Source organism: Notechis scutatus, chromosome 1 (assembly GCF_049901735.1).
Source record: "Notechis scutatus isolate UNSWTSFEM ecotype Mainland chromosome 1, rNotScu1.2, whole genome shotgun sequence".
NCBI classification, from domain to species: domain Eukaryota; kingdom Metazoa; phylum Chordata; class Lepidosauria; order Squamata; family Elapidae; genus Notechis; species Notechis scutatus.
Window position 1 is genome coordinate 97,608,225 of NC_142009.1, and position 17,391 is coordinate 97,625,615.

The window sequence follows — 17,391 nt, forward strand, 5'->3', positions numbered from 1 at the left end:
GACTGAGCATGCGTCCACAGGGTTTTAGCACTTTAAGAAGTTTTCTATATAAAGGCGGCCATGAGAGGGTGTATCTCTTTCTCCTTGTGTTCTGTCTCCATTGTGGTTCTCCGTGTAGAGTAAAGAAGATTGATTCATTGCCAGGTATTTGCCTATGTATATAGCTGTCTTGTATATAAACCATGGTTAAAAGACAAAGCCTCTGTGTGCTGTGTTTTGCTCCTGGTTGTCTCACAATAGTAGTCATGTTGCAATTATTTTACATATAATTGTTTGAGGTCAGCACTCTACTTGGCACCACCAATTCCACTTGTATTTAGCTGAATGTTACTAGAATGTTATTGCAATAAGGTTCTGCAAAGCATTCAAGAGAAGTGCTCTGCAAAATGTGTTGGCGCAAGTGAAACATACTCTTTAAGTATTAAAGCAGCTGCATCCTTTGTATAGAATACATAGCTACTTAACTGCAAGTCCAAAGTGCATGCATGAATACTTTCACTGGCTGTACCCATGCACAGAAAACTATGGACAGCCTTCAAAAGGTTGCAGCTGCCTTATAGCTTTCTGATTCTTCATTCATTTTTGCATGGTCCAACTACCCTTGTCAAAGAATTATTGGAAAGGGTTACACACAGAAAAATATAAGCAGAAGATAAAAAAATATGGTTCTATACTTGTTTCAGATTGCACCACCAAAACATTTTATATGAATGCATCCACATTTATGTATTTCTTTGACTCTGTGCAGTTTTTGTGAGAAAGGAAAATACATTTTTAGAATGCTTATAGATTTGTAGTATATAAAGTAGAAATATTTACTTAACTTCATATGCATATTAGGCTTTTTAACAATTGAGATTACAATGTGTGATGAACTTAACTCATGATAATTTCTTATTAAAAATGATGAAAACTAAATCAATTTAATGAAACAGGCATCCAATCAGTGGTTTCTTTTAAAAAGTTTATTAGGCTAATATTGCTATGAAAGTTAATGTGCAATTTAAAAAATACTTAATATTTCTGCATATAAATATCTATGTGTTGCTTGCCCAATATACAGTTTTTAGATCAAATTAATATGGACTATACATATTTATTGTGATTGAACTTTCTCATCTTAAGCACAAATAGACTTGAAGATCAATGGAAAACAAAAACAAAAGTATTCTTTAGGCTTCTGACCATTAATCAGCTGTTACTGATAACACTAATTACTGGAGTTGCTTTACACCATAAATAGCATTCAGTTTTCAAAACAGAAAATGAAAGACACAATTGTAACTGAACAGTTTTATGGTAACCAATTTTTTTAAAAAAAGTTAAACCTTCATTTTGTGTTAAAAAGTCCTGTCCAGCAGGACATACATTAGCAGCAGAATACTTTCCTTTTGTGTCTTGAATATTATATATATGTGCATGCACGGTCTGTTCAATTAAGGTATGATCTACATTCATCAGGACATGTTTATTTCAATACATGTAGTACATATGCAATATAGAAAAGAAACTGTACAGGCCACTTTTAAACCAAAAGGCACTTACTTAGAACAATATAAAACATTTTGGATGGAGCTTCAACCAACAACAACAACAATTAACAGCCATTGGCATTCCAATGTGAATGTTCAGAAATATACTGGGAAAATATTGCCTCAAATTCGTTAGTGAAATACATTACAAAGCTGTAACACAGTTGAGCCTAGAAAATATATTGCTTATTAATATGCTAAATCTGTATCTAAAACACTATAGATGAATCATCATAAAAGTTGAATGGCTATTATCCATTGATAATAGCACAAATTTCTAAATGGAACCCTTCCTGTAAAGAAGCAGTTTCCTAATATGCTGGGGACGAGTAATAATTATTGTGTTTATGTTCTTTCTTGTATTTCAAAAGTATTAAATGTTATTGGAAAACAACTCTTGGATGAAATGGAACTTCAGCCTCAGTCATCAAGTTAATTTTTATAAATAAAAATGACATAGGCAAAGATTAATGTCAATAAATACAAATATAGTATATGGCTGCTAGTACTTAGTGGATTTGCAAACTCTAGATCTTGGATTATGAGTAATTATCATGCTTTAGAAGGACAAGTTTTTCTTCATGTACAACTATTATGAAAAAGTAATCGATATAATGCAGGGGTGTCAAATTCACAGCCCACAGGGTGGATGCATCACGCGCTGGCCACCCCCACCCCGGTTTAGCGAAGGAGGAAAAAGCCACAATACATCCCATGACGATGACGTAACGATGTGAGTTTGACACCCCTGGGATAGTGGGATCATGGGTGGAAATGATGCTGAAAAAGGCCAGTGCAATGCTACAATTTCATTTTATCGTTTTATGAAGCATTTACTCCATTAACTGGCTTAATGGACGATTGGAAGTAATTTTGTAGTATACAATGCACACTATATTATTGATAAGTTGCTTACTTTTAAAAGTTCCATGCAAAGAAGTGATTTTATGCTAAAAGTGATAGTCGTTTAATTTGGATTAACAGGATATAAAAAGGAAGAGGAAAAGTAATACTTATCTAATTTACTTTTGTCCATGTTCTTTAGTATTATGAAAATACAGATGGAATATTTTGACAGTTTTCAGAACAATTACCAGCCTTAGGAATGATTTCATATGAAAGTCTCAAATTCAAAGTAATGGAAATTTATGGGATCACATAAAACATCTTACTGAATATTTCTAGTTAAATATTCAAATATACACAGTACCAAGATATTCAGAAGATGGAAAGGAATAATCCTATGCTCTTAGGATACAAAATATTTTTTAAGCAGCATGTGGATATACCTACTTTTTAAAAATCTATCTTCCATTATCTAGTGGCTACTTGTAATATTTTTTCAACTCAACATATGCATACCCATGCAGAAAAAAATGTAATATATGATTATCTATCTATCTATCTATCTATCTATCTATCTATCTATCTATCTATCTATCTATCCTAATTGATGAGATATCCCTACCAAAGAGAGGCACTCATACAAAGAGGGCTCATCCATTGAAAAAAACAAAATATCCCACTGGTTTAATTATATTGCCTTCTATTCATACTTTTTTAAAATCAGGAAATGGCAACTTATGACTGGGAACTTTTAAAATTTCCTGGCAACATAGCCGATTGTATCACTTAAGACTCCAAAATCTTGGCTCTTTGTGGGACATAGAGTGTTTTAAATCTCTCTCTCTCTCTCTCTCTCTCTCTCTCTCTCTCTCACCTCTCTCCTCTCTCTCTCTCTCTCTCATATATAATGGGGAAAGGGTCAGTGTGTGTGTGGGGGTGTTAAATGGTCTTATCCCAATGGGTTTTACTGAATACATTTTCACCTTTATTTTACCTCAAATTGCATTAAAGATCAAGAATTTTCACTCAAGGTTGCAAAATCTTTGCTTCATTCTCCATGGTTTTAAATCACTTTAATGGAATTACTGCATGTCTCTAATAATCCCCAGCATTATTAAAAATGTTCTTCACATCCACTTCATACAGAAAATATGGGTTAGAGGTAAAAATTGCAGGTGTATCCAGCTTTCCTCCCATTTCTCAGTAAAAATTCTATCATTGTATTCGCGAAAGCTGATCCTGACATGAGAGATTCCCTCCAGTTATTGGGAACTATAGAAGGGGCAGGAAAGATTAACTGCCACTAAATTAAAGTCTTTAATACAAACTTTTATAGAAAATTACAGAAAAAGAAAAATAGAGACACTGATTCTGAAACCAGAGGAGAACATAGATGTTTTTATTTTATTTTTACCATGGGAAGTGTACTGTTTCAGATTTACTTTGTGTCAATTAGTCCACCACTTCCTTTCAGAAATAATCTTTATGATTTTTATAATCAAATAAAGTCTATTACAACACAAATGTACATATAGGTCCAAGTGTAATTTTAACACATACTAGGTTATTTAAATAAACAAACAAATCACCTTGCCTTCTCACAGGATTTCATATACAACTTATTTGGAAATGTTACACAAAGAGAGAAGCTATGAAATTAGCACATAATATTGGCAATGCATTAAAAAGATTATGGGTGCCATAATCCTTTGCCCTTGAAACTTCTGTATATGACTGCAAGTGTAAATTAATGTTCTATGTACTCAGTAATAATTAGTATTCTACAGTTTGCAACATTCTGTATTCAGATCCTACTGCCATACACCTCAGAGAAGCAAATGAGTAAAGCAACAACTTACATAGCTGACATCTGTTGATGGAAAATGCAGTGATCTCCTCCCACGAGACAGAGCTGATTAGAATTACTATGCATTGTAACGGAGGATTTTCTTCTCTAGCATATTTTGCTAATACTAAGACACATCCAGAAAGACAACACAATTACATAAGCCCTTTAAAGGCATAAATCAGCACTCCTGAAGGGAAGTATAAATGGATGGGATACAACTATATATTTTAATAAAAGGTTACCTGACATATTTTCATAGATTAACATCAGTAAAACAACGTGTTCAATAATTCACTGCTTTTGTTGGATCCATCAAATTACAGGGCAGCTTTCTCTGTTTTTAACAAAAACTTTGTCATATTTAGAAAAAAAGCAGGCAAGCATCAATACAGATATCAACCATAATGCTACCTAAACCAAGATCATATTTCTTATAATTCGCTGAATGTCTTAGTAAAGACTGTACCAGAAATGGCAGTAGTGTTACATGACTACATCATCTTATTTTTTCATCTATTCATTACTTTAACATAGACAACATATTAAATGAATAGTTCTAAAGAAAGTGCTCTAGAAATAATATATATGTAGCCAAGAACTGCACTGCATTGTGATTATGGTTTTTATAAGGTAACTTCATTTACTGAAAATATCCAAATGCAGCACAATAGTTTGTTAGAATCAGAGAAAGCCTATTTGCGGAAACCAAACACAAGCTAAATATCAAATGGAGCCAGAATGTTAGTAATTTCTCCATTAAGATGAAATCCTCATGCAATTTTGTATTTTACTTTATATGCAAATACAATTCTATTTGGCAAATATATATTTGAAAAAGCGCTGGATAATCTAAGCTTCCTGGGGTTGACATATTTAGTTATATAGCAATCAGGACCTTAGAATAAATACTTGAGTGGCACAATATCATTCAAGCTTTTCTGATTGTTCACTGTCAAACTAAAGAAGAGTTGTATCCTAAAAAGGAAACTTTTAAATAATTTAAATATTTCAAGTCTTTTGCTCTGATAAAGTTACATTATATAAATAAAAATATTAAAGATGACTTCGTTACTATAAATAAGGAAAGGCTAGAAATATAGAGGACAAAAGTAATTTAAACTGGAATAACTTTTCTCAGAAAAGCACCAAAGAACAAGTCAGAAATTTTGAAAGAGAAACACAATATTTATCAGTCAAAAAACAATTCAGAAAAATAGAATTTTCTCCCAGAAACAATCCATAATTATTCAATGATTGTTAAACTGAACATGTTCACAGATATGTAGTTAAGGCTGACTGAAGTACAATTTGCAAAGATTAATCTTTAATCAACACTTTATAGAAAGCTTCTAATGCATATGTTTTTTTATGGGACAGTATAATCTCATTTTGGGGTGAATTCACTAAAGAATAACTACAGGATTTGACTGAAATATTTCTTCAAGCAGTATGTTTTGTGTTAAAAGAATTAGAATGAGAATAAAGCTTCAATTTTAATTTTTTACAGGCGTAATACGCATACATATTTGTGTCTTTTGTTTATTTTAATATATCAACTTTTTCAGTACCACCCAATTTATATCCAGGATGCCATTTTTAAAAAAGCAAAACAGACATGCATTTTGTCCAGCAAAAGTAATCCACTTATAGAACATTTGGCTTCCATAAATGAGATTATTTTATGTGGTCCCAAATGTGCCAAGATGAATGAAAAAGATCGCAGCATTTCATAAGGGTCCACTCTGATAGCTCAAATGCAGAATATGTACACAAAATCATTGATTGTTATCTCTATCAAGACCTGACATTGTATTCTAGCCAAATGGGCTATAGCTAATAAGCCAATTGTCTTTGCACATAATTTGCTCTTACATATGAAGGTTTCTAGACAAAATCCAAGAATTACTATACAGTAGGCTTTTATGTTTCACAAGGATAAAAGAAGGGGGAAAATATGAAGCATTGCAGGAAAAGATAATTCTTAAATCAAATGGAAGCCTTGGCGTTGCTTTAATGTATTCCACACTATAAACATCAAATCCAATCATAACTTGGATGTCTGAATGTTAGTAATACAAAAATGTTTTCACAAAAACATCTGACATTATAAGGAAGGACTAAAATCCCTGAGTAAATCAAAGACAATAGATATGTTTGGCCTGAGAAAACAATTATTTGGGATTAAGTATACAATCTTTTAAAAAAAGTTTAAGGCAACATTCAACTTTGAGAAACACTATTAAAGAAAAACATATTAAGCTAAAAATATATCAATAGTATATAGTTGAATGCAGATTTGCTTTGACAGCGGACCCATTGAAATCAAATTATCTAAGGTAGTCCTAACTAATTTAAAGACTGTTAATTTCAACAGATCTAAATCTATTCTTTTAATAAATAAAAATTATGTTAAAATGCAATGTCTCATTAGGGACTTCCCAAAATCAGTTTAATTTTAATGGATGAAAAGGCAGTAGTAAATTTGGGTATTATTTGCGGTTAATAGAAAATGACTGATGGCCATACAGAATTTAATGTGAACATATTTAACAAATTAGGGACATCAGTTTACTTCAGCTGACGCCAGGCAATGAATCCAGATTATATACTACAGTTGATTTTGTACTGATTAACAAACTGCTCCAAGTTTTGCTAAAATGTGTACATCTTCCCTTTCAGTATAATGGAGCCTATTAGCATTATTATAGACTGAATTCAAGAACAATTTACAAAATAGCCATTTTCGGTAATACTGTCTTACTTTTTTTTAAGGATGTCCAATAGTGACAAGAAGTATTAATACCTCAGACTGAATGGTGTTGTCCATAGAATGCAAATGAACATCTCAACACTGACTCATGGAAATGGAAAAGGTGATTTGGCCTCTCTCACTCAAGCCAAAACAACATGAGAGAGAGAGAGAGAGAGATTGCACTTGAGCTGCAGGTCTTCAATGAGGGAAAGATCTTTCATCTCACTGTAGAACTGCTTCAGTGACTTAAAGGCCACTTTTAAAATTAAGTTCCTAAGAACTGCATACCATGTTCTCCTTTCCCCCAACATTCTCTTCTATTTTACCTTGGACAAAACAGAAACACTTAAAAAATATATCCGTGATTGTTTTTATTTCTAAACCTGTTAACCTATTCTCATTTTTAAATTTTAAATCCAACATAAATGGTTATTATTTTAAAAGCAGACCAACAAGAAAAACACAATGTTATTTGGCTAACTGCTCTTGAAGTCAAACAAATGTATCATTCAATTTTGTTGTAATAGCTTTTAAGAAACTTAGAATTTTACTGGTAATCTTGGAATTCAATCACTTATATTCAGTATGTGTATATGGGCCAATTTAGGTATATAATAACCTACTTTATGACACTTGGTGCACACCAGAGAACTGTACAGAAGCATGAGCATGCTGAGTCCATACAAAAGCACAGAGATGTCACCCAATAGTCATTATCCTTCCCAACTTTTAGGGATAAGTCATGATATGGCAGACTAATCAGTAAGGTCCACATCTTCTTCCTCACCTTATGAAGAACCAGACCAACTGGCACTGTGTTTTAATTGGCCTTATATTAAGAACCTTTTCTGGAACTACAACATTTCTAGATGTTCCTAGGGAAGAACTGGAAACACAGTTTTAGACAAACTGATACAGTTTGGTGGAAATGTAATATATGTTGATTTCTTCAGAGCAAAGTGTTACTTTCTATAATGGACTTTGCTGAACACTGTGAAGAACTATCTGAAGGAAGATTATTTCTTTTCCTAGCTCTTCAAAACATCTTGATTTCTGTGGCATATTAGATTATGATCACTCTACTGTCTTCTGGTGCGGATATGTATGAAAAGCTTGCATTGCATCAGACACTACCGAACAACCACAAAGAGCAGGCTTTTTGTCTTTCTCTAATTAGGTTAGACACAGTGAATTCCTTATACAATTCAAAACACGATAAATGGATGACATTATCTCCCAAACATCCAAGCTAATTCTGCCAACTTTTTAAACAGTAGTAAAGTATGAGATATTGATGCTGTTCTAATCATTTCTCATTTCTATTCTGGATATCTGTCAACAGCTAATATTATGGTTCATTATTAGGCAAAATTTCACATCTAAGACAATTACTCCATTCAGTACCAGATGGATCCAATCATCATAGTGTTGATGACCATAAAAATCATTTAACATAATACTTTTAATCAACTGCCCACATGAAACCAACCTCTGAAGAGAAGTCACCTTCATTCGAATTGCTTCTGTAAAAGTTCCAGAATTATTATCAATAACTGGAGAAAATGTTGCTGAATTATATACTCCTTTCATGAGCTCATCAGTAGATAGGCATTTACAGTGCAGATATAAGCTGTTCAAGAAAGAAGAGCTGAACTAAACCTTAGGCAGTTGGCTTGGGAATTAAAAAAAAAACTTCTGAGGCCCCAGGTCTGAGCAAAATTCTGACTTGTCTTCAGTAGTGTACAGTGCAATAAGAATATGGCAGATGGCCCCCTAATCTCTGCCAGGGCTGTGATATCAAGATAGTTAACAAACACAATATTGCTGGTTGCTGTTATTTTGCATAAGCCTTGCAGGATCAGCTCCATTCAGATGCACAACTCTTCACTCGTACCAAGGCATTTCAGTTTGTGGTCTTTTCTTCTTCTTTTTACAAAGGCAATAGATGGGGAACACAAATAAACCTATTAAAAACAAGAGAAATCATTGCATTTTAAACATATGCCCACAATACCACTGTACACAAGTGTATTTTGAACTGGGATAAATGTATTCTGGTAAAGTAAAGAAAAATTCAGTAAGTGCACATAACTGTTATTCTCCAGAATCCTCATCTGGCACAGACCAAAATTATCCTACTTTGGGCATATTATGTGAAGATTCAGCTCTCTGGAAAAGGCTCTGAGGATGGGGAAAGTGAAAGGAAAGAGAAAATGATGACAAGGTGGCATGGCAGGGTGAATGGACTCAATTATAGGGACAATTATAGGGACAACACCATTGGGAAACTTGAAAAAACAAGTTATGGAAAGATCATCATTGAGAAAAAATATCAAGGTGATTGACTAAGAGCCGAAAACAACTTGATGTCACAAAATAAGAGTTGTGTGGAAAGAGTTCATAGTTTTAAATTTCTAGGAACTCATATTTCCGACAACCTTACTTGGTCGGTCCACACTATGGCCACTGCAAAGAAGGCCCAACAGCACCTGCACTTTCTGAGGCTGCTGAAAAAGAGTGGTCTGGGTGAGAAGTTGCTGGTTACTTTTTACCGTTCTACCATCGAGAGCATTTTGGCATACTGTGTAATGGTGTGGTATGCTGGATGCTCTGTAGTGGATAAGAAGATGCTCCAAAGTTATAAACACAGCACAAAAAATCATCAGTTGCTCTCTTTCTTCTTTGGAAGAGATTGCGAAGACCAGACTCCTCTCTATAGCACTAAAAATCTCCACAGACCATTCTCATCCTGGACATTCATATTTTGAACTGTTACCATCAGGGAGACGTTATAGGTGTCTTAAAATGAAGACTAATAGACTGAGAAACAGTTTCTTTTCCAAGGCAATAATTGTCTTGAATCAAATAGTACATTTGTGATTTAGTTCTATGTATAAAGTAGCATTTTAAAACTATCTAACTTAATATATGTTTTAAATAGGTTTTAGACTAGGTTTTTAATTATTATTATTATTATTACTTTAATTATTTTACTTTTTAAATAGTGTGATTGTGATGTGGTGTTTGGGGCACTGTGCTGGAGTAGCTTTCAAATTTCATCGTATTTTGAATGCAATGACAATAAAGGTTTTCTATTCTATTCTATAAGAAAATGCCTGCTTCAGAATACAGAATTTTAGAGCAACATTCTTTATTCAGATTACTATTGCTTTTCTTTCAAGAGCTCAGGATCATTATGCAGCACATTTTCCTGCAAAGTCTTCCCATAACCACAGGTGACTTAAACTGGCCCAGCCTAAAATCATCCAGTGGGTATCTACATGGCTGACGGGAAGATGGATTCATGAAATCATGAATAAAAATGATGATTCAGAAATAGCACCGAAAATATTAAAAGTAATTACTTTATAAAATATAAATATTATAACATTATAAAAATAAAAAGTTGTTATAGGATAACCAATACCTTTAATCTGTCTAAGAACAGTATTTGTTGACAAAGATACTTAGAAATGAATAATATTGGGTATTTGAAAACAATTGTAAACATTTCAGAAATTTTACTCTTGGAGTATAATTTCCAATTTCCAATCAGCTGAATGGCACTGGAAATTATGCAAATGAAGGCATTTGAAGACAGTTAATAACCAAGGTATTGCCTATATTCCCAAAAGATGAATTTACAGAATGTACAAAAAAATCACTCAGCTTTCCCTTCATGACTGAAGACATCTTTTTTTAAGTTTTGTCCTAAGAGATCTAGCAATATCTTTTTTAAATACATGAAGTGCAAGGGTTTTTTTTAACAGTGTAACAATCATATTTTACTTTATCTCTGACTTGGCATATAGAGGTGAAATTTATCCACAGATCACCATTAACATCCACCAATCCCACAGTTTTATCTTAAAATAAAAACAATCTAGAGAGAGCAAAACTCTCATTCTGCAAAGCAAGTGCCAGCCTCCAGCATCATCTATATTTCCAAGAAAGTAAAAATGATTAAGGAAAGTACTCCTGCCCTGCAGGCCAGATGCATCATGCGCTGCCCACGCCCAGTTTAGCAAAGGGGGAAAAAGTCCCGATATGTCACATGATGCCACCGTGACGTGAGTTTGACACCCCTGTCTAAATGGTTAGGGAAAGTACTTTGCCTGGAAGCATGCCCATCTACTCAGAAAATGAATACAAATCAGAGCAACAGGCTTTATTGGCATGATAGGTAGATTCTGAAATGGGGTTATAGCATGCATGGTAATCATTGTGGGTGGACAAAGCCACCATTTCATTTCAAGATTTATAAGGCTGCCCAACTCAGACAATGTGACTCCGAGTGACATACAACATTTATAACAGGTTCTTAATTCCAAATGTATCTTCTCACTATGACTTTTAGTTTTGGAAGAGAATTTTAAAATGTGCTGTTCATTAGTTTTTCAATGATTCGTGCTGAAATTACTTATTCTAATCTAACTCATGACTTTTTAAAAAATTATCTTCATATAATGATAGGAAGAAGATAGCAGTTTCAACTATATCTGTTGGGAAACAGAGTCAAGGTAAGTTGAAAAAGGAAGATGAATCAGAAAAAAAGTCATTATCTACCTATACTATTGAGATGTTACACTGGATCCGAATTCTTTCAATTCATGAAAACCTAATGTAACCTAAACTAATACAATCAGTGTTAAAGTGCAATTATGTGAACTGTTACTTCAAATATTAAATATAATCATTATCTGTCTTCCAGATGTGCAGTTACTGAATTGTATGGTGTGATTTATAGATAAATAAAAAGTTGAATTTCAGGAGATAGAGATAGAGATAGAGATAGATAGATAGATAGATAGATAGAGACAGTTAATTGTGATTTTAATTGAGTTTCCAATTCGATATCCAATTCCATATCTCTGAAACCTTTTTTCTTTCCCCATTTATAATTTCTTTGAATTCGATATGTTCCTGAGTTTGAAAATTATGTAATTCAAAACATACCTTTTTCTCTTACCTATTAGAACAACTACAGCTCCTACTACCAGTCCCAAAACCAATATTACTGGTGCAATAAGTAACTTCCCACCTGAAAAATAGAATTTTTTAAACATATTGTGAGATATTTCAAACTATGTTATTTTAATTTCTGCTGGGAACAAACTAATAAAAATAAGTGAACTAACATTAAAAATTTAAGGAATATGCATACCATTTACTTACATGAGAAAATGCTAAAATGTTTTGCCTTTTAATAATTACCCTTAATGAAAAAATATCATTTAATTTATGCAACTTATAGGCCATCCAACTCCAAAGACTGGAGATCATTGTTTCGTAAATCTAACTGCAGTTGCACACACTTCCTTGGGAATAACCAGGCTATGAGGATAAAACTGAACTTCCCTTATCTTCTCAATGGAAACTATCTTTTTTCTAGGATTAAATTTCAAAATTACTCATCAAAAACCACACTATTAATTCAATGTGTAATTGGCTCCTTACAAAACACCTTACAAAACCCAAAGGTAATTATCTTTTGAAATCATGGAATCTTCCACTTTGGGGTTTCTTTTCTCTCCAAAGAAAAGAGGCTAATAAAGGGTAAAAGTGAACAATCAGAATCTACTTTGTTTTTTTCTAAGAGTAGTTTAGAAATACAGTACGTATGAAATAGATGATCATTAGCACCTGCTTGTTATAATTGGTTAATCATATACCTGATTCCAATCCTACAAAATCCCTGACTTTGTGCAAGTGTAAGAATTGATGCTGTTTTAAAAGCAAGGGTGGTCCACACCAAATATTCATTTAATATGGATTTGTCTTTTCATTTACCTTACATTTTGTTAATCGATAAAAATTAACACTTGTTTCTGAAAGCATTCTTAATTTATAGCATTTTTGCACAAGTGCCTAAGACTGTTGCACAAGACAGTACATCCAAGGTATTTGCACTTTGCAGAACAAATCTACTGCTTGTCAAATATGAGCTATGCATATTTATTCTAGGTATCAGTCAAAAATCAAACACTGATTTCAAGGAAGCACATTCAAAAATTGAGCAAGTCACTGGCAGCTGTTTTTTTTTTAAGTAATGAAGAACATTTTCTGACACTTGTGAATAAAACTGATCTATATATCCAACACATTTTTGTCATAAATGTAAGCATTCTAATTGAATTTTAGTATATTAACTCATTGCACTTATTTTTAAAAAATGTGATGTTTCTCTTCCGCTGTTTGTTATTATTTTTACAATACAAATGTATACCCTTTATTCTAAATAGATGAAATTGCAAATATAACCATGTATTACTAGTATCTTTAATTTAGTTACAAAATACATTTAATCTACCAAATATTAAAGTTCCACAAAAAATATTGTCCTCAGAGAATGTGTGTGTGTGTGTGTGTGTGTGTGTGTGTATTTATTAATGGTAACATTACAACAATGGATTCCATCTCTCTATCTATCTATCTATCTATCTATCTATCTATCTATCTATCTATCTATCTATCTATCTATCTCTTAAGTTTTCGCAGGTACTTACATGTATGGTATTCAGCTTTGTTCGGGTATTTTCCCACGTCATTATATCATGCTTTGCTTGCACAAGTGCAAAGCCAAAAGCACCAGCCTGAAGATGGCAAGTGGGACCTCGTCGAAACATTGCCAAGATGCTCTCAATCTTACACGTGAAAAGACCCGAACATGCCAAAACCTGCATACCTGTACCCGTGAAAATCTACGAAAACAAATTATATATGTGTGTGTGTGTGTGTGTGTGTGTGTGTGTATGTATATGTATATGTGTGTATGTATATATATATATATATATATATATATATATATATATATATATATATATATATATATATATATATATAAATTTGTTTTCGTAGATTTTCATGGGTACAGGTATGCAAGTCTTGGCATGTTCGGGTCTTTTCACTTGTAAGATTGAGAGCATCTTGGAATGTTTGACGAGTCCCACTGCATCTTCAGGCTGGTGCTTTCAGCTTTGTACTTGTGCAGAGCAAAGCATGATCGAGCTGCCCTATATATACTGGTGGGGAGGTTGGCTATGTTGTCATTTGTTGATTGGTTGATGGATTTGATGTTTGCAGATTGGCTGGCTTTTTCATAAGAACATGTGTGGCTAAGGTATTGGCTGTGTGTCTATCAGCCTCCTTACAACACAGCCACACATGTTCTTACGAAAAAGCCAGCCAATCTGCAAACATCAACTCCATCAACCAATCAAGAAATGACAATACAGCCAACCTCCCCACCAGTATAAAAAGGGAGACAGCAGCTCCAATCACGCTTTGCTCACACAAGCACAAAGCCGAAAACACCAGCCTGAAGATGGTGAGTGGAACCTCGTCGAAATGTTGCCAAGATGCTCTCAATCTTACACGGGAAAAGACCCGAACATGCCAAGACCTGCGTGTGTCTGTCTGTCTGTCTGTCTGTCTGTCTGTCTGTCTGTCTGTCTGTCTGTCTGTCTGTCTGTCTGTCTGTCTGTCTGTCTATCTATCTATCTATCTATCTATCTATCTATCTATCTATCTATCTATCTATCTTTGGAATCCACTGCTGTAATATTACCGTTAAAATATTCGATGTTATTATTTTTGAAAAGTGCATAAATCCAAATACACAGAATCAATCCAGGGCTACAAAATATTGAAACTATTTCCAGAACCCCACATCTATTAGTCTTTTACTGCAAACAGAAGCCTTGCAACATTTTTCAGGGTCGCACATTTATTCTTGCACAAAGTGAAGTCAGCTCCACATCTTGGCATTCAACCAAGAGTTGGCTGTTCCAGAAAGTCTTTGGGGATTGATTATATGGATCCTGCCCTTGCAGTAGGCAATTGCTGTTGTAGGACTCTTCCTCTATGACTCAATGGCTAGAACAGAGATGAGCAATTAATTTTTCCATGGGTCCAGAACTAGGACTATTCTAGAAGGCCCCTGGCACCCTGCCCTACTCAGATGGTCAGTCTGGGACCATTTGTGGCCTGGATGTGGCCCATGGACTGTAAAAGGAACAGATCTGGACTAGAAAATGAACTCACTAGGTTCTGGCAGTGTTGTTTTGTTTCCCCAACTTAATTATTTCAATTTTACTTTTCTATTATGGGACACTAGTCAGTTTGTGCAATAAATGAACTTGTAGTGTTTTAATTATCATCTGATTTTAATGAATATTGTCAAGTACAATATTGTACTTCCTAACTTTAAACTATAAACTAACAATGGAAATGTCTGAAGGTGTATGAGTTAAAAATAAAAGGGCAGTTTTTGTTTGTTCAACACACTCTAAGTATAGAGGTAAAAGTATATAAATTTAAAACAGAAAATTTAAAATTCTATAAACATCTACCTTGATGGCCAACTATGGCCCGAATTTCCAACATGGTGCTTCCCTTGGTGACAGACAAGTTTCACTTGATTTACTCATTTATTTTACATCCACTTAATTGAAAAATAATAATTAGTGGAATGTTGGCATGTTATTACAAAAGTACCAATTTCAGGCAGAAATGAAGGCTTATTGGGCTCTGCATAGACCCCAGAAATATTCTTAGAAAGTAAAAACTGAGTTTTGTTTGAAAGTATGTTAACCTACAAATTTATTATTTAAATCTACTGAGACACAGAATATAAGTTATCCAGATAAAAAAGACATAACTCATAGCATAGTGAGTTATTTTGAAAGAGGAAAGAATCAGTTGGTAAAATGTAAATTAATTAATTACATACTATACACAAATCCTTTCTGTTACCTTTTTCTTTATCCTTTTATATATAAGGTGTAAATAGGATTTAAAAATACTTCCGTATGAGGTGTGGAAACAAAATACCATTCCTTCCACATTTTGTAATGCTTACTTTTGGATAAGAGGTTTTACTCCATTTCTATTGGTGATGACAGCTTTGTTTGTTTGTTTTTTAAATTAAAGTTAAGCTTATATTGCAAAAAATTTGATGACATTTAGCATCCTGAATTTCTCCCAACATTTATCTTAAATGCTCATTGCCATTTTAAATGTTCACTGAATATTCTGCTATATGCTGTTCTATGATTAATTTCATTTCAATTGTTTTATGTAAAAAGTTATTATCTTTTCTTTCCTGAGATCCTGTAGGGCAGACACTGTGTTGTAGAAAAAGCAGACAGCACCATTCTTGTTAAGCAAACAAGCCAGCAGACAGCACAGTGTACAGACAACACTACAGTAGGCAACAAAGAACAAAGCTGTTAAGAGATAAAGTAAACTTCCCCAATGGCTATTATCAGACTGCATTCCATCTATTGTACCATAAATGCCCAGGTCTTATAACATATTATATAACATGTTATCCAGTTGGTAAGTAGTGCAAGTCAGTTTGTATTGTATATATGTAAACAGTTAATAAAAGACTCTGTTTTCTGAGACATTGTCATCTGATCATGTGAGACAGATGCATTGGTGGTTGTTGAAGAAGATGCAATATAATCTTTTTTCTTTACAGCATTTTTGGTAAAAAAATAAATTTACCATAATAATTTGGTTCAAGTAGAATTGGAAGGTGTTGACTGGTGGTCAAAAATTATTCCGACAAATGACTTTATCCTTGCCCTCACTCCTCTCAATTTCCCTCTGCAATTCAAACTTGGTAAAGATAAAAAAATGAATAAGCTGACAAAAACAAAAGACCCAACATCCTGGATGATTCCTGTGGCATCTGCTCAGAGATTGGTCTTTAGACCATCATCAATATCTTAAATTCTATCCCTGAATGAGGGATCAGAAAGACTGAAACACTTGAATCACTGATTCAGCTAATGCAAAATAATTAAGGGAGTGAGAGGGTGAACTATGGACACTGATGGAATGGATGGACATCTAATAATCCTTAATATAATTATTGGGCATAAATAAATACCTGTGAATCAGATAAATATTTTTTTATTTTAAAAGATCAACAATATATAAAGGTAGGTAGAAGTATGATGAAGACTTATAAGCAGAAAGGAAAAAAAGGTGAAAACATGAGACCAATTAAAAGCCTACATGAAATAAATAGCTGATTGAAAAGCAAACATTCCCAGTTGATTAAAACAAAATATACTAACAGAGATTAATATGCACATGCCCATCCTGAGTATACTTTATATACTATAGTTTAGCCACCCCTGGCTCAAAAGGAAGTACTTGTGGCAATGTTAACAGAGCTATAACTTTATTTACCTGTTCAGAGGAAGTGATTATGCCACTAACTCAAGACATACAATTTCTATTCAGATTTGGTAAATACCACATCCTTCCCAAAAGTATGAAGAGAGATGTGGGGTACCAAAATGTATCTTTAAAAGCAGCCTGGGACTGGATAATTAGGTCCATTTGTATCTATATAGTCTGGATTCCAAACAATCTGTACAATATGATTTTACAATTTC

At 33.5% G+C, this 17,391-nt stretch overlaps 1 protein-coding gene across 3 annotated transcripts in view; it reads right to left on the reverse strand.

Annotated features, from left to right (window-relative positions):
* Nucleotides 1–3,755: 3,755 nt before the first annotated feature.
* Nucleotides 3,756–17,391, reverse strand: part of RNF217 (ring finger protein 217) — a 46,190-nt gene continuing 32,554 nt past the window's right edge. The window contains exons 5-6 of one of the 3 annotated variants that reach the window (XM_026666062.2): nt 11,949–12,020; nt 3,756–8,943 (exon numbers count right to left, since the gene is read on the reverse strand). In XM_026666062.2, the coding sequence (XP_026521847.1) occupies nt 8,864–8,943; nt 11,949–12,020 (152 nt within the window). In that variant the 3' untranslated portion in view covers nt 3,756–8,863. Of the gene's footprint in view, nt 8,944–11,935; nt 12,021–17,391 lie in introns of all 3 variants that reach the window. The other 2 variants (XM_026666063.2, XM_087972513.1) reach the window with 2 other exon arrangements.